This window comes from Lolium rigidum, chromosome 5 (assembly GCF_022539505.1).
Source record: "Lolium rigidum isolate FL_2022 chromosome 5, APGP_CSIRO_Lrig_0.1, whole genome shotgun sequence".
In the NCBI taxonomy this organism is placed as follows: domain Eukaryota; kingdom Viridiplantae; phylum Streptophyta; class Magnoliopsida; order Poales; family Poaceae; genus Lolium; species Lolium rigidum.
Genome location: NC_061512.1, coordinates 235471920 through 235490026, shown reverse-complemented (window position 1 = coordinate 235490026; position 18107 = coordinate 235471920). Strand labels below are relative to the sequence as shown.

The window sequence follows — 18107 nt, the reverse complement described above, 5'->3', positions numbered from 1 at the left end:
ATTGGACCTACTGGATGACGAAGGCAAAGATCATCTTCGATATCTTCGTGGAGGAGATGTCGCATCAGAGGGTCATGAGACAATTTGGACAGCGTCAGTTGATCGAGCCACCACCTCCCACCGTTCCTCTACCACCACGCATTCACGCGTGAGTACAATTTAATTTTGTCCTAAGTTATTACATAAATTAAACAATCATTGACGACATGCATTTTTAGGTTAAACAGAAAATGAGCGAACAAGACTGCTGCTGGATGGGTACAGGTCCTGGCTCCATACATCACGGGTTGGGCCAATGCGCCGGAAGTATCATGGTTCACTAGGGAGCTGTTTGATCTCCAGGAATTTCAGCAGTACTTGCGAGTAAGGATGGCAATGGGCAGGGTATGGGCAGGGTAGTGTAATACCATACCCATACCCATATAGTCAATGGGTACAAACTTCTACCCATACCCGTACCCATGGGTATGAAACTTTACCCATACCCATACCCGGCGGGTACCCGTACCCATTGGGTACCCGATGGGTAGGTTAAATTTTACACAAGTCAATCACAATTTTAAATTTATCGATAACAAATTTGATTAAAAAAATAATTATCTCAACTCAGTAACAGGTAGTTGAGTACATAACAATTAACATAATATAAAAATAACATTCTCATGTTCTAACTCATAAGTCAACAAAAATAGACGTGTCACGTATGAATTTGACAATAAATGGGCAGGGTATGGGTATACCCGCGGGTACGAGGCTATACCCGTGCCCTGCCCATGACTTAACGGGCAGGGTATGGGTACTACCCATGGGCATAAAAGTGTACCCATACCCTGCCCATGCGGGTACGGTACCAGCGGGTACCCGTACCCGTTGGTAAAATTGACATCCTTACTTGCGAGCGTACATGCGTAGGACACGACTTTGGCTGAGCCAGGCGTGTGACCCAGTTGAGAGGGCTCCCTCGACACAGTGGGACACCTACCCTCGTCACTCCACTTCAGGCATTCGGCATCACGCTGTAAGTCAAATTTATTTATTGTACATTTTGCCAACACATTACTAATTTGTGCTCACAATTGTAGGCCGAGTTGACGGCGGAGCTCCAAGATGACGTCGCCAGTATACACGCTCTCTCTCCTCCGGCCCACTTCTTGGACGGTATGAGCACCACGCCTCCTTCGCACATCGTTTTTAGGACAAACTACGTCGAATCTACTCGGCTCTCACATGCACCCGATCTTCGAATGTTGTCGAGTACCGAGCAGCACCAACAAATTAAACGGTACACCAAGCGATAATTAAGATACAACTTACTACTGCAACATACCTCTCTTCTAACAAATTAAACGGTACACCAACGCTACAACATAGTGCAAGATCCATGACTACTGCTAACAGAACACTAAGAACACAGCACACCCTTTCCCTTGCCCTTCAACGATGCAGCTTTCATGGCCTTGGTGCTAGGCTCGAAGTTGTCGTCCGAGTCGACGACCGGCGGTGCAGCGCTCTTGCCCTTCGAGGACTTGACACTCTTGCCCTTCGACGATGCAACTTTCTTTGCCTTGGTGCTAGGCTCGAAGATATCATCGTCGTCTTCACTCTTAGCCGCCCATCGTTCTGGATATTTCAAATCCCTTCCCCTATCTTCTTCATTCTTCCATGTTAGTGACTTCCACTTCTCATTCAACCTGATAAGCTCACGCCTTATTTCCCGTGGGCTACGAGCTGACATCTTCTTGACTGGATATCCATAAGACCAAGTCTCAAATTTCCTACCCACCTTACCGAGAAAGGCGTCGCTACTGATGAACTCCTCGGAGGTCTCTACCTTACTCTCCCTCATCACATAGCGGGCACTGTCTAAAAGATGTTCGGCCATGAATTCGTTGAAAAAATGGGGGGATTCTTATATGGGGGATCCATCTTATTGAGAGAATACACTGAAAGACAAGGAAACGGTGGGGTTTTTTTATGGGCTAGAAGGGATGACTTTCGGCGGGAAGATGTGAGCGGGAAAAATTGGGCGGGAAAAAGTGGCGGGAGATTTGGGCGGGAATAAATCGCGGGAAAATTGGGCGGGCAAAAATTGGGCGGCGAATTTCGACGGGAAACAATTGAGCCAAAATTTCGGACACAAATTTTTTGCGGCAAATTCATTTCACATTAATACTAAAACTGAAATTAAGATACATTGCAGCTGAAATTAAAATACGGAATTTAAGATACAACGACAAACTAAAACTGAAATTAAGATACATAGCCAGTACGACACATCACTCTACTTTCACTGCGTCCACCGTGGCCATTTTCCAGACTTGTCGCCGCGTTCTTCTGCCACTTGCGTCTCAGCAGCTCTTTTCCTTAGTCTCTTCCTCTCCGCTTCACGAGCCTCCCTGCGCACTTCTTCCTCTGCAAACCTACGTGCAGCCTCATCATCCATCCTCATCTGATTCACCTCGCGATTACGAGCTTGTTCCGTCCTTACCGGTGGTGGTGCGTCGTCCTTACCGGGAAGCTGATCGAGATGACCTTGTCGCCTGGTTTGAAGCCGGTGACGCCGCTGCCCAGCTCCACGACTTCGCCGGCTAGATCGCCAACTGCATGTTTCCCAAATGGCAAAGAGTTCTTGCATGAGCACTTAGCAAAATAGAGGGATGTCGGAAAATTTAAAACAGAGGCCGAACTACGCGTAGTTTTTTATTTGTTAACACTCGTAATTTGTATTTTAAAGTTTTAAAATATTTAAAACAAAATTTTAAAGATAGCCAATGATGTATACTACAATGATGTAAATTTTCAGGAATTCTGTCGTACGTCTAAATTCTACAACAGTTGCTTGAATCAGTACCCATTTTAAGCTTCTTTTCCGATTTAGCTGCAGATTTCAGTCAGTTCAAGAAGTTGAGCAGAAAGAAAAGCATGTCTGTCATTTGTGACAGGGCCCTGGATCATAATCACCATACAAATGATATCTCCAGTATCAGCAAGCCGACCGGCGTCATGCGGTTTCTGTTTGGCCATTGTTGCGGCAGCAAACTTTGATCACGAAACTGATACTGAATTCGATAGCCATGTGCCAGCCTGTGACAGAATTGCCCAAGATACAACACACATACATATATGGTGGAGAAGAACACACAGGTATTCTCGGCAACACACGTCTGCCTCTTTCTCTGTATTTCTCTCGACTGAAACAACTGAGGTTACAATGCTTTTATAACATAACCCACGCACACACGGTCAAGCCACACACCAGCTTGATCCGACTTCTACTCCACACTTACTGCACGCACGCACGTTCAGCACTTGTGCCAACTAACTAGTAGACCACTAACACTAACTGCCCACACGCGCATGCAGCCACTCTATGGATCAACATCACGTATATGCCACAACTAACTCAGCTCATATAGCGCTAGTCTCTCGGCTCGCCCAACGTATAGATCCTTAGCTACATGCACTGACGGTGGACTCAAACTAGTGTAGGACTTGACTGAATACAACATGTACTCGCAACTAATGGTTTCTCTTGACCGCCGATCAGCTCGCAACATTGCTGATCGATCCGTCCACTTCACCATGATGACATGCATAAACAGTCCTAGCCTGAGACTACTACTACATGCAGACTTCAACAAAATCAAAATGAAACATGCTGAAACTCTAAACTTAGTAGTAATAACTCTAAACTTAGTAGTAATAACAAGATTTGTTCCAACAATCACCTCTCAAATCTTGCTATTACTTATTTCTCCCTTGAAGCCTGTGGTCGTCGATGTCGTCGGTGCACCTCCCAGATGGCCGCCAATGCCATCTTGCACACCGATTGCCGCCGTCGCTATTGGCCTCGCCGATAGACGCACCTCCTACGCCTTCACCGCGAGCACGCCGCCGTCACGCGCTCGCTGCTGCATGTTCGCCGCCGGTGCCGCAACTCGCCGGTGACTCACCTTCATGTTGTCGTCGATGCCGCACCTTCTCGACGACTCACACACGAACGATGAACTCATCATGGCGATGGCCTCCATGCCATAACCATCACCTTCTTGCCGCCGCCGGCGCGCTGTCGCTCGTGACGCAGCTCGGCGACGATGAACCTTCACCAACCTCAACGCACCTTGCTCTGATACCAAATGACAGAATTGCCCAAGATACAACACACATACATATATGGTGGAGAAGAACACACAGGTATTCTTGATGACATCTTCATCCTCTCAATCTCACCTTCTCTCTAGGACACACACCACACACGCATACACCAAGAGAGAAAACGCTCATGCTTTGCTAGAGAGACTTCTCCTTGGTGACTACAGACTACATTTTTGCTCTGCCCGCAGGCCCCTTTCATTAACTCAAAGCAGCAATTTATACAAGTGAGTGAAGACTACTCCACCGTGCATGCAGCCGCAACTACCATGCACTACTCACGCCACTAACTCCTAGCCCTACTCTCACGACTTGGACTAGGCACTACATGCCCAACGGATGATTACCAAGTCCTTGCCTATCTATCAGCTAATGCTAATCCACGCAGGCACGCAGGCACATGTGTATCTCTCCTCCTACTAACTAGCCTTGCAACTAACTTGGTACCGTACATGCACAGCCCCAAGCTAACTCATGACAGAACGAAAATATGATAAACTGCTAACTAACAAGATTAGTTCCAACAGCCTGAAGCTAGATTACCTGGCGTGAAGGGGAACTTTCCGGGGAGGAAGGGCCGGAGCATGCCCTTCTGGATCTTCCAGTCGATGGGGTTGATGCTGGCCGCCTCCATCTTTAGCAGCACCTCGCCCTTCTTCGGCGACGGGACCGGCACCTCCATATGCTGAATGAAATCAACCAGTAATGTTCAGTACTTCAGTTCAGTTCATCTCTGCGTCGACGTTGATGAACCAAGCGCACGTACCTTGAGGCCTTCCGCTCCTCCGCCATACTTGTCGTACTGCACGGCCTTCATAGTCCTCGGAGTCGCCATGGCCGCGGACTGTTGCGTGCTCGTGCGGAATAGAGGAAAACAGGGGAAGAGAGAGTGAAGAAAGAGAGACAGGTGGGTGGTGTCAATGCGCTGATGCTGATAGATATTGGTGGCACTCGTGGACGGAACTTGGCCGTCCTCGCGGGTGCCTGAACCATCAGCTAACTGTCCAACGGTGTCGCCCAGCCGAGGAGGGTACACCGTGGCGCTGGACATGTTTCGTCTCGGCTTTTCTCTACCTTTTCATTTCTTTTGCTTGTGTTAGGCTGTAGTTCTTATGGTAATTCTCCCAAATGTTTTACTGATTCTAGAAAAAAAATGCTCCAAATTTCGGTGTAAGTCTATCACAGGTTTCAGGCACAAGTATGATACAAATTTTGTACCATATCTAATCATGAAAAGCAAAATAAAATTATGTAATTTCAGCATAAAATATAAACAAGTACATATTCTTTTAGTTTATTTCACATATAATTATTTTGTGAGGACAAGAGGTTGGGATTAGATGATTGGGACTTGGGAGAGACATGTATATCCGGCAGGGGAGGTTTTTCTTTGGACCAGTGGGCTCAGGGGTTGTCAATATTGAAAAATATCTGTCAATATTCGGAATTTGTTACATGGTCAATTTTTTTTGGGTACAAAATCACAGTTTTATATTCTTTCTGGACAAAAGAGCACTTTTATTGAACCCAAAAGTTCACATCAAGAAGATAAAAGCATAGAGTCCTGGCATATTCTGAGCTAAGGTGCATAAGACCGATAATAAGTAGTGGAAGAAGATTAAATACAAAAATACAAAGCCTAACATTCATTTTACAAAAATACCACCGATTTTTTAATAATCACCAAAAGCAGTACAAGTAGCCTAAATATAAAATACTAATAGGTTCTTCGACCACCTAGCGAGTGGAGCTTGAATGAAGTTAACCGGCAACCACAGAGTTATTTTCGTCAAGGAAACACATCGAAGAACACGCACGATGTCTAGTGCTGTGCAGCCGAGATTCTGGATCAACCAAGCGCAGGTACCTTGAGACCTTCCGCTCCTCCGCCAAACTTGTCGTACTACACGGCCTTCATGGTCCTCATAGTCGCCATGGCCGCGCACTAGCCGAGAGAGAGTGAAGAAAGAGAGACTGGTGGGTGGTGTGCAATGCGCTGATGCTGATACATATTGGTGGCACTCGTGGATGGAACTTGGCCCTTCTCCCGGTGCCAAAACCATCAGCTACCTATCCAACGGTGTGGCTCAGCTGCTGCGACCGATGCATGCCGCGGAGAGTATAGCACTGGACATATCTCGTCTTGGCTTTTCTCTACCTTTTCATTTCTTTTGCTTGTGTTATTTCAACCTCGGAAGTGGCGCTCGTGCAAGCGGCTACAACAAGAGGAGACCTAGCAGAATATCAAATGATGCTTCGCGTAGTAGTGGAGCCTTTCCTGTGGTGAACAAGAAAGTATGTATGCTAGATTTTGCATGGTAGTGGTTTCTGATATGCCGTAAACAAAGTAAGGGACTAGATGCATACTCTGTCCTTGGGCACAACCGTGCACCATGCTCCCTCGAAGCAGCATAGGTGGCATGACGTTGTACTATCGGAACACTCAGACAGAGCAGAGCAATAATCTTTGAACAAATTCATGATTTCCTGCGGCACAAACTCCCCACACACACGTTGAAACAAAGATACAAGTAGGTTGGTAGTGTGTAGACATAGATTGAAGAAGGGAGAACTGAGTTCTTACATGTACACGGAATGTGGTGATTGGCACTCTTTTTGGAATTTGTATGTTCAAATTGAGTGAAGCTTGGGCCGGATCTCTCTGCTTCTTCTTGTTGTAGCCATAGCGGAACGCATATTTTGCACTCTGACTCTTTGCACTTTGAGTACTACTCTCTGTAACATTTCAGAACACATCTCCATGGTGGTGGCAGAAAGGATGACTACAGCATACACGGTGAGCCCTCTCTTGAATGCACATGCACATCTTGCGCTCATAGATCAGTTGGATTGCATATACTTTGGCCACGGGTATCTTCCTATTCATGGAGCATATAAACAATTTATGCAGCCACAAGTGCGATCACGACTGACTTTGCGAAAGAACTTGCTGAGCCTTTGACAATAAGGTGCAGTTCACGAAGCACTTGTCCCCTCTGTTCTTCTTCATGTATGTTATTAGCACTCTTCGATGTCAGGAGCAGAATGGGTATAGGTCACTTAATTTATACTAAATAATTTTACTTCACCATATTTCCGCTAAATATATGTCGCAAAATATCAGTACTATTTAATTTTATTATCTAAAATGATCTGGCCACTAAATATATATCACTTTTATCAATAATATTTGTATATACTATCTTAATGCTTTTAAGTATGACTGGCAGACGTAAAAACTAATCATGATATCTATATTAAAAGACAATTCGAGTGTTAATCTCTACAAATATAATTTGTTGTGAGAAACATGAACTATGTTTTATTCATTTGTATTATTTAACTTATGCTTATGAAAAACATGATAAAATGAAGTCTAAGCTAAGAAAAATAAAACTCTCGCATTACTATCTTGAAAATTAGTTTATGTTCATTAGTATATTCAAGTGCACTTATAGATATACTTGTTCTTTGTTTCCGAAATATCTATAATAATAAATGTTTTTTTATTATATGAATTATACAAACAACGTAATAGAGGATTGTAGAGTATAAGAGTATCAAGCTTGAGTACAACTAAATCGTGAATTCTACTCCTAAAAATTGTAACTTGTTATGTGTCACCAAGTAGTCCTTTAATCCCCTCTTTCCATAGGTTACTAGCTACATCCTTTATTCTAATCCAAATCATGCACACCGCTTGTAACTTGCATGTATATTTAAAATATGGATGTGACTATTTCTTAGTTGATTGAGAACTAATTTCGTTCTCAGCTAGATGATGTCATCAAATTTCAGTTGTAACTCGTTTTACAACTCATGACTAGCACGAATCAAAATGCAAATCAAATGGTGTAAGACTTAACTGAGCATGAAGTTGGTCTCAGCTAGCGGAGAACTAGCGAATCCCTTAAAATATAGACTCTGTGTAACGTAAAAGGAACTATTGCACTTTCTTTGTCCCATCTCCTTCGCAGGAACCCCATTCTCCGTTCCTCCGCAGGAACCCCATCTCTTCCCGCACTCGCGCGGCGGCGCCGCGCCGGGCGCCCCCCCCTAGCGACTCCCCTGCTCCTCCCCAGCGGCTCCCCTCCTCCCGACGCCGCCGGGCAAAGCCTAGGAGGCGTGGCGGCGGCGGTGGACTTCCTCGGCCACGGCATCCGTGGGGGCGTGGGTTCGCGTCTCCGGCGGCGGCGATCCGCATCGGGCTATCGACGGCGGTGCCATGGAGCAGCGGCGACCAGAGGAGGGAGAGGATCTCCATCGTTTGGCGGGCGGCGGCGGTGGTTCGGGTCCGATCTGGGTCCTGGCGGGCTCGGGTGGGCTGCGATCTTACTGTTGCAGTCACAAAGATGCCGGATTCGTGCAGGTTTCTGGGTTTGTTCCGAGGCACGAGGACGCCATGGGCGGCTGTCCTTGGCATGGTGGTGGCGGCCTCCTCCTTCGCCGAAGGTGGTCGGCTGGTTGCTGGGATGGCGGATCACGAGATCCGTCTACTCCGGTGATGAAGATCTAGTCGACGACGAGCTAGCAGTGAAGGGGGCCACCAGTGAAAACCGCGCCTTGACATCATTCTTGGCAGATGATGGTGGCGGCTGTTGGCGGCGGCTGTTGGCGTCGTTCCCTTGCAAAGGCATCATCTTTGCTGGCCTCTACGCTGGCTCTTGCCGAGTTGGGGACTAGCGGCTGTTGGTGAAAACCGTGCCGCGATTGGCGGGCAATGGCGGCGTTAAGCGTCGCTTCCTTCTTGAAGGCATCGTCGTCACAGTCTACAGGTACTCACTCGTGCTGCTCCGGGGGAAACCCTGGATCGGCGGTCTCCCGGATCGGATGATGACGGCGCTTCCTGCGTCGTTCTACCTCTTGGGGCATCATTTTTCGAGCAGCGGCTGGATGGAGGTGGATCTTTGGTGGAGTGGTGTTCATCTACCATGTTGACGTTGATGATTCTCGGCGGCGTGGAGCTGCAGGGTATCGAAGACGGGCGCGGACTGCAGGACACATGCAGGATGGTGGAGCTGTCTGGCGTCATGGTGACATCGATGGCAGGTCTGACAAGGTCAATGCGGTGTTCCCTCTTGAAGATGGGTGCGAGGAAGACGGCGGTAGCGATTTCTGTGGCGTGTGTGTTGGCGTGCGCTGAGAGTCTGCTTAACTGGATGTGCTTCTCACCTGCTATTGGGTCGCTTGGGAAGGCATTTGGTAGTTTGGATGATGTGAGTTGGTGTATTGTCACCCCCTTCATCCCTCTGTAGGTTTAGCGAGGTGGCTTTGAGTTTGATCTTTTGTATTGCTCTTGTAAGATGTTGCGAATAATCTAATAAAAAGCCGTGTGGATCCCTTGGATGCAGAAGCTCGGGCGATTTTTCCGCCATTTCGAAAAAAAAAACTTCTTTTGTCCTTATTTACATGTACTTTTTTTAAACAAACCTTATTTACACGTTGTCCTTGGTTTTTGTCAATCATGAAAAATTCTCATAGAAGTTGTACCAATAATAACTTCCTGCCAATAAAAATTTGATGGTAGCATTGGTGTTTTGGTCCAGCAATAATGAATATGGGCAGTGTAAAATTATCGATATGGATGGCAGAACACCAGAGTTTATGGTTCTTGCCCTTATGAGGAGGTAATACCCTGCTGTTGTTTGTGGTGGTTCATATTTCCTTTGGTATTTTCCTAACAATACTTAACAGGGACAATGCATGTATCAGAACTTGATGGTAGCTTCCGGAGAACGATTTAGACATGTTTGGGCCCGAAAATAGCGTTCAGTAACAACTCTACTCCTGTTTGTAGCTAGTTTGAGCATAAAAATAGAAAGAAGCATATAGGTTTGGGAGCACGAGAGGTTGAGATGAGATGAGCGGGAAGAGGGATGTAGACTAGCCGCAAAGGTTTGTTTTACTAGGGGGCTCAGGGCTAGGATGGTGAATATCAAAGAGCACGTTTATCAAAATCAAAAGTTTGCATCAAAACGATACAAGCAATAGGTTCACAACCAACCTCCGCATTGTTAGGGAGAAAAATTGGTGACTACGAAGATGCCTAGGACGATGCTAGGACAAAATTTGAGGGAAATTTAAAACTAAATTTTTTGAGTGGCACAAGAACAGATTGTTAATGATACATGTGGAATTTCCTTTTTTTTTAAAGACCCGGCAAAGTGCTGGCTTTTCGTGTTAAGAAGAATAAAGAAGTTTACAGTCCAACTAGTGGACAGGACACAAAAGAGAAACATAGAGACGATTTTTTTTTTAAAAAAAGGCTTTACATGAAGTTTAACCAATTCGTCTCGCTAGGTTCCCGAAGGAGGCTGCTTTTTTTTTCCAAACGATCCCACAGATCGGATTTCATTACCCAAGGATAACGAAATAACAGAGTACCACACCCTCGAGTGTTTTGATCAAAATAACAGCTAAACAACTAACACACTCGCCGCATAATGCTAGCGAAAACAACCATAGGAGTTTTTTGCCCGAGGCACAGAACCAACACGAATAAAAGCTAGACAGGAAACACACTAACATATAACAGGAACAGCTAGCACAACGGATTGAAATCTTCCAGGCAAGGAGGCGAGGGACATCAATCTTGGTCCTCCAGTTCCACATCGTCATTAGCAACATCCACGGGGTTCGCGTCCCTGATTTGCAATGGACGTTGTAGTTGTCGAGAACCATCTTGAGAAGCAGCAACACCGAAGTTCGTCGCGCTACCAAGCCGCATCAAACCATCTGCACCCGTTTGTAGGTCATCAGCATCCTTTTCTCCATGCAAACCTGCCAAATGTTTCATGAAAACAATAGAATAACTAATTAACTCCACATAATTGTTGATTAGCTTGTGCTCAAAGCAAGCACGATTTCTAAGTTTCCAAATGACCCAGCAAATTGCAGCCAACCTCACAATCTACGTGTTTCTGTTAGCAGGCAAGAATTGGGGAAACCACCAGAAAAACTGTGTAAAGGATCCAGGTCTGGATTGGGCACAAATCAATCTTCCAACAGCACTCCACACAAATTTGGCAGCTGGACAAGAAAAGAAAAGGTGAGAGATGGATTCAGGACTATCACAAAAGTGGTAAGTGGCCCTCCCTTGCCAGTCCCGAAGGAGGCTGCTAGGCATTTGGCACCAGCCAGGCTCCAATGCTCCTAAGGTCCGCAAATTGCAGAAACAATGTCTCTCACCGGTCTTACCTTCCCTTCAAAAATTATCCGGCTTCGCTCAAGCCAAAGCTCATAGGCTATCAAAATAACCATGGAATTGGCTCCTTTTCTTGAGGCCGGAGGCTGGCTGGCGATGTGGAATTTCCTCAGTAATGAATATGACTATAGCATTTTTTGTAGCGGAAACTTTGGACTGCAAAGGAGGAAAAGGGCATTGTTTTGCAAAGAAGATATCACTATAGCCATCTCAGCTTACAAATAGTCACTTCTCACTCAACGTAGAAACCCACGATTTTTTTCTTTTGTATCTTTCGCGCAAATCTTATTGCTCAAATCATAAGATTTACTTACAAATAGCTATATTTCAGTCAGGCTAGAAATGGCAAAATCAGCAGCAGATGCTAGCTGTTTCCTTATAAAAGAAATAGCAAAGTATGGCTATCTTACAATAATTCACTAAGTGACATGGCGTGCTCGTGGTACATCATTATTACTCTGCGTCTTTTACCATGTCCACGATGATCTTACCGGTAGCGTGGCCGCCCATGCTCTTAGCCAGCCCCCGTGAGCCCTGCTTAGCGGGTAACGCGAGTCGACCACTGCCCGGATCTTGCCCTGCACCACCAATCCCATCAGTGCATCCATGTCCTGCGTCTTTGTCGACACGATCAGCGGCAGCAGCCTCTTCTTCGAGAAGCACAGCCAGTGCAGCACCGTGACAGCGACGGACACGATGCGCGGGGTGTGGTCCACCACCATGCCACCGGCGTCCGCCAGCGCCGACTTGAACGCCGACCACGGGAACCCCTCCGCGCAGTGCACCACCACATCGTGCTTCCGGGCCTGAGGAGCCACACAGCGCGGTGCCCTCGGGCGTGTTGTAGTCCAGAGCCTCGTCTGCGCCGAGGCCATGCACGAGATCCAGGTTGCGCGCGCCGCAGGTCCGTGACGTGGTGGTGTCCCGCGAGGCTGGCGAGCTGCACCGCGAAGGTGCCAACACCGCCGGAGGCCGCGGTGACCAGCACGTTCTTTACGGGGCCGTCGCCGGCGTCGAGGCCGACCTCGGCCGTCCTGAGCGCCATGAGCGCGGTGGCCGCCGCGATGGGAATGCATGCGCCTGACGGATTTGCCCAAGTATCAACACACACATATACACATTGGAGAAGAATACACAGAGACTTTTTTTGGCACCGCACCTTCGTGCCTTTTTTCTCTTATTCAACTCAACAAAATACATACGGGTACATGGCTTTATATAGCCTCACACGCACACATGGTCAAGGCCACAACTTCTTTGATCCTATTTCTACTCCACTAGCTGATTGCACGCACGCACGCCTCGCACACGATTAGCATTAGCACAACTAACTAGACCACTAACTCACATGCACATGCAACACTCTGACTGACTAGCTCAATCTCACGTATTTGCCTCAACTAACTCGGCTCATCTAGAGCTAGTCTTTCGGCCACCACCGTGCAGATCTTCTCTTGCCATCAGCTGCATGTACCGATGAGTACAAATACATCTAAGACTTTAGAGACTACCTGCATGTACTCCCAGCTACCGGCTTCACTTGACGGTCGACCTGGCTCTCATCTTGCCAATCAATCCATCCACTTTGCCATGATGCCATGCATCGACTCTACTAGTCTTAGACTGACCGAAAACAAACGAAAACAAACTCAATGAGCTACTACCTAACAAGATTTGTTCCAACAATCACCTCCCTAATCTTGTTATTATTTATTCCTCTCTCGAAGCCCATTATCGACGGTGCCATCGGGGCAACACAGAGACGGCCGCCAATGCCATCTTGTCACGCCGATTGCCGTCACCGCTGCTGGCCTCGATGAGAGACACACCTCCTACGCCTTCACCACGAGTATGCCGCCGTGACACGCTCGCTGGCACATGTTCGCCGCCAGTGCCGCAACTCGCCGGTGACTCGCCTCCATGTTCGCCACCGGTGCCGCACCTCGCCGGTGACTCGCCTCCATGTTGTTGCCGATGACGCACCTTGTCGACGACTCGCACATGGGCGACAAACTCTTCATGGCAATGGCCTCCGCACCTTGGCCATCACCTCCTTGCCGCCGGTGACGCAACTTACCGGGCAGCATACCTTCCTCCATCGCTCGACGATGTATCTTGACGGTGATGGACACTCGGACCTCGATCGCACGAAGCACTTGTTCCCTCCGTTCTTCTTCATGTATGTTATTAGCACTCTTCACTGTAGGGAGCAGAATGGGTATAGGTCACTTAATTTATACTAAATAATTTTACTTCACCGTATTTCCGCTAAATATATGTCGCAAAATATCAGAACTATTTAATTTTGTTATCTAAACCGATCTGGCCACTAAATATATATAACTTTTATCAATAATATTTGTATATACTATCTTCGAAAAATGCTTTTAAGTATGACTGGCAGACGTAAAAACTAATCATGACATCTATATTAAAAGAGAATTCGAGTGTTAATCTCTACAAATATAATTTGTTGTGAGAAACATGAACTATATTTTATTGATTTGTATTATTTAACTTATGCTTATGAAAAACATGATAAAATGAAGTCTAAGCTAAGAAAAATAAAACTCTCACATTACTATCTTGAAAATTAGTTTATGTTCATTAGTATATTCAAGTGCACTTATAGATATACTTGTTCTTTGTTTTTGAAATATCTATAAGAAAAAATGTTTTTTATTATATGAATTATACAAACAACGTAATAGAGGATTGTAGAGTATAAGAGTATCAAGCTTGAGTACAACTAAATCGTGAATCTACTCCTAAAAATTGTGACTTCTTATGTGTCACCAAGTAGTCCTTTAATCCCCTCTTTCCATAGGTTACCAGACACATCCTTTATTCTAATCTAAATCATGCACACCGCTTGTAACATGCATGTATATCTTTCTATTCTTAATAGGTGATCCCATTTTCCTGCACATGCAACGTATCCACCTCATCAAGCCTCTAATTGGTCCACATCATTACTCCTTTTAAGCCATGTCATCAGTACACCACGTCATTAGCTAGAAAAAAAACAACACTAGCTGGCCGGGCGATTGATATGAACTTTTGGTTTATCCACCAAATTATTCCTATTGGTAACGGAAACCCACTCCCGAGAAAGGCACTTCCTCTTCACGGCAGAGCAACAGCCTCATTAGCTTACTCTTCAGTTAATCTCCTGTTAATGGATTCGCCCCTTCATCTTCACCTTCTGTTGTTCTGCACCAACACATCTTATTCATCCTGCGCCCACTATTAATTTCCCAATGTAACTGAAGAATTTGTATTCCTCATCTTCCCCTCTGAGGCACCGTAGGAAGAGTTTTTGTCCTATTTATATGGTGCTGCTTCTGCGTCCCCGTCCTCAGCACTCCTGGTACTCCTGCCCCTACTCTATAGCTTCTCCGTTCCCATCCTCGTGACACCTCAAGCCCGCGTCCTCGGAGGATTTTTTTTAGGCCCGACTCAATCCGTCAGTCGACATTGATCTCCTGTTGGTGCGGACCGTTCTGGTAGGCATCATTGACGAGCATCTTCCCCATGAGTGTGCCCTGCCAGCCACCCTTCGAAGGTTCTCATCCAGGAATTTCACATCTGGAGTTGAGAGTTGGTGCATGTGAGGCACAGAGGCAATGTGCAAAATAAGATTTTGTCCACTACGCATGCATTTTCTTTTGGTGTTTTCTTTCTCCTTGCATATCTGATCGATGTGATCCTCCATAGTCTAGGTAAGATATTGGCTATTCAAAATATGTCCTTACACTGCAGGGGATGTGCATCAAGCAAGACTAAACCTTTGGGGTCCCAAGTTGGTTAAGATATTACGGATTTATGGTCAATATACCCGATTTTATTCCCAATTCAAAATATGTCCATTTTTATTCCCGATTCTGGAGTGCTTAGAGGGACACACATTCACTCAGGAATTTAAGTCTGCAACTAGAGGTTATATATATTATTATGAAGATAAAAATTGGTTGCTCGGTCTGTTAATGCTAATTTACATTTCTTCATTTACCATTGTGGGCACATACATCATCAGCAGTTGCAATTCTACGGCCTTTTTAGCATCTCATGTTAACAGTTTCAGAAAATGCATAATACATTTCCTTGCCATTTGTGTTTTGACGGTTGACAGGTTTCAACCAATTTACAGATCTTGGAGAGCGATAGATACAAGATGCCCTTGATCTCATATTTTAGACTCCTGCATAGTTGCGTGGGACATGGGCTTTAATTCCAGTGTATAAGTTAAACAGTATACATTGTTTAATTCTATGCATATACGAATGACTTTTCACGCAGCAGGGCTCTTGCCCTTTTTTCAACATAATATGGACCTACAAAAATTATCTAATGTTTCAAAGGTTATGTTGAAATCGTTTGTCCTAAATTTTCTTGAGTATTTGTCAAATTATGGGTTCCGAAATAGCATTTTTTAAATTATATTTTCCTTACCCGGATAAGTCTCTACATAGAGAGTCAATCACCCCGCAACAACGTGCGGGGTATCATCTAGTTTAAAATATGGATGTGACTATTTCTTAGTCGACTGAGAACTACAGCTAGTTGATGTCATCAAATTTCAGTTGCAACTTGTTTTACAACTCATGACTAGCACGAATCAGGATGCAAATCAAATGGTGTAAGACTTAATTGAGTACGAAGTTGGTTCTCAGCTAGCCGAGAACTAGCAAATCCCTTAAAATATAGACTCTGTGTAACGTAAAAGGAACTATTGCACTTCCTTTGTCCTTATTTACATGTACTTTTTTTTAAAACAAACCATATTTACAAGTCTTCCTTGGTTTTTGTCAATCATGGAAAATTCTCATAAAAGTTGCACCAATAAAAACTTCCTGCCAATAAAAATTTGATGGTAGCATTGGTGTTTTGGTCCAGCAATAACGAATATGGGCAGTGTAAAACTATCGATATGGATGGCAGAACACCAGAGTTTATGGTTCTTGCCCTTATGAGGTGGTAATACCCTGCTCTTGTTTGTGGTGGTTCATATTTCCTTTGGTATTTTCCTAACAATACTTAACGGGGACAATGCATGTATCAGAACTTGATGGTAGCCTCCGGAGAACGATTTAGACATGTTTGGGCCCGAAAATAGCGTCCAGTAACAACTCTACTCCTGTGTGTAGCTAGTTTGAGCATAAAAATAGAAAGAAGTGGGAACACGAGAGGTTGAAATGAGATGAGCGGGAAGAGGGATGTAGACTAGCCGCAGAGGTTTGTTTTACTATGGGGCTTAGGGCTAGGATGGTGAATATCAAAGAGCACGTTTATCAAAATCAAAAGTTTGCATCGAAACGATACAAGCAATAGGTTCACAACCAACCTCCGCATTGTTAGGGAGAAAAATTGTTGACTACGAAGATGCCTAGGACGATGCTAGGACAAAATTTGAGGGAAATTTGAAACTAAATTTTTTGAGTGGCACAAGAACAGATTGTTAATGATACATGTGGAATTTCCTTTTTTTGAAAGACCCAGCAAAGTGCTGGCTTTTCATGTTAAGGAGAGTAAAGAAGTTTACAGTCCAACTAGTGGACAGGACACAAAAGAGAAACATAGAGAAGAAATTAATAAAAGGCTTTACATGACGTTTAGCGAATTCGTCTCGCTAGGTTCCGGAAGGAGGCTGCTAGGCATTTGGCACCAGGCAGGCTCCAATCCTCCTAAGGTCCGCGAATTGCAGCAACAATGTCTCTCACCGGTCTTACCTTCCCTTCAAAAATTCTCCGGCTTCGCTCAAGCCAAAGCTCATAGGCTATCAAAACAACCATGGAATTGACTCCTTTTCTTGAGGCCGGAGGCTGGCTGGCGATGTGGAATTTCCTCAGTAATGAATATGATTATAGCATTTTTTGTAGCGGAAACTTTGGACTGGAAAGGAGGAATAGGGCATTGTTTTTGCAAAGAAGATATCACTATAGCCATCTCAACTTACAAATAGTCACTTCTCAGTCAATGTAGAAACCCATGATTATTTTTTTGTATCTTTCACACAAATCTTATTGCTCAAATCATAAGATTTACTTACAAATATCTATATTTCAGTCAGGCTAGAAATGCAAAATCAGCAGCAGAGGCTAGCTGTTTCCTCAGAAAAGAAATAGCAAAGTATGGCTATCTTACAATAATTCACTAAGTGACATGGCGTGCTCGTGGTACATCATTATCACTCTGCGTGTTCTACCATGTCCACGATGATCTTACCGGTAGCATGGCCGCCCATGCTCTTAGCCCAGCCCTCGTGAGCCCTGCTTAGCAAGTAACGCGACTTGACCACCGCCCGGATCTTGCCATGCACCACCATTCCCAGCAGTGCGTCCATGTCCTGTTTCTTCGTCGACACGATCAGCGGCACAAGCCTCTTCTTCGAGAAGCACATCTAGTGCAGCACCGCGACGGTCACAGACGCGATGCGCGGGGTGAGGTCCACCACCACGCCACCGGCGTCCGCCAGCGCCGGCTTGAACGCCGACCATGGGAACCCCTCCGCGCAGTGCACCACGGCGTCGTGCTTCCGGCCTGAGGGGCCACGTAGCGCCACGCCCTCAGGCGTGCCGTAGTCCAGCGCCTCTTCGGCACCCAGACCACGAACGAGGTCCATGTTACTACGTCAGGTACCCAGATTGCCGGCACCAAAAAGTACCGGCAATTCTACCAAAAGTGCCGGTAATTGTTTTTGGAGGAAAAAAATGTTGTATTTGATCCCGTTGATATAGGTCTTTGTCGGCAC

At 45.5% G+C, this 18107-nt stretch overlaps 1 protein-coding gene and 1 pseudogene across 1 annotated transcript; both read right to left on the bottom strand.

Annotated features, from left to right (window-relative positions):
• Positions 1-2360: 2360 nt before the first annotated feature.
• On the bottom strand, positions 2361-5203 carry LOC124657268 (quinone-oxidoreductase QR1, chloroplastic-like). The gene is made up of 4 exons (XM_047195847.1): positions 4919-5203; positions 4696-4837; positions 2512-2600; positions 2361-2420 (listed from the first exon to the last, which is right to left on the bottom strand). Exons 1-4 carry the CDS (start codon positions 5201-5203, stop codon positions 2385-2387), a joined length of 552 nt encoding a protein of 183 aa, XP_047051803.1. The 3' UTR covers positions 2361-2384.
• Positions 5204-10738: 5535 nt separating this feature from the next.
• LOC124657267 lies at positions 10739-17756 on the bottom strand (annotated as a pseudogene).
• Positions 17757-18107: the final 351 nt, after the last annotated feature.

Bases quoted from the DNA above. Each gene is read 5' to 3' on its own strand.
- LOC124657268 (XM_047195847.1), bottom strand. From the start codon at position 5,203: ATGTCCAGCGCCACGGTGTACCCTCCTCGGCTGGGCGACACCGTTGGA. The intron at 4,838-4,918 runs GTACGTGCGCTT...GATTTCATTCAG, and splicing joins GAGGAGCGGAAGGCCTCAAG to CATATGGAGGTGCCGGTCCC. The intron at 2,601-4,695 runs GTAATCTAGCTT...GGAAACATGCAG, and splicing joins AAAGTTCCCCTTCACGCCAG to TTGGCGATCTAGCCGGCGAA.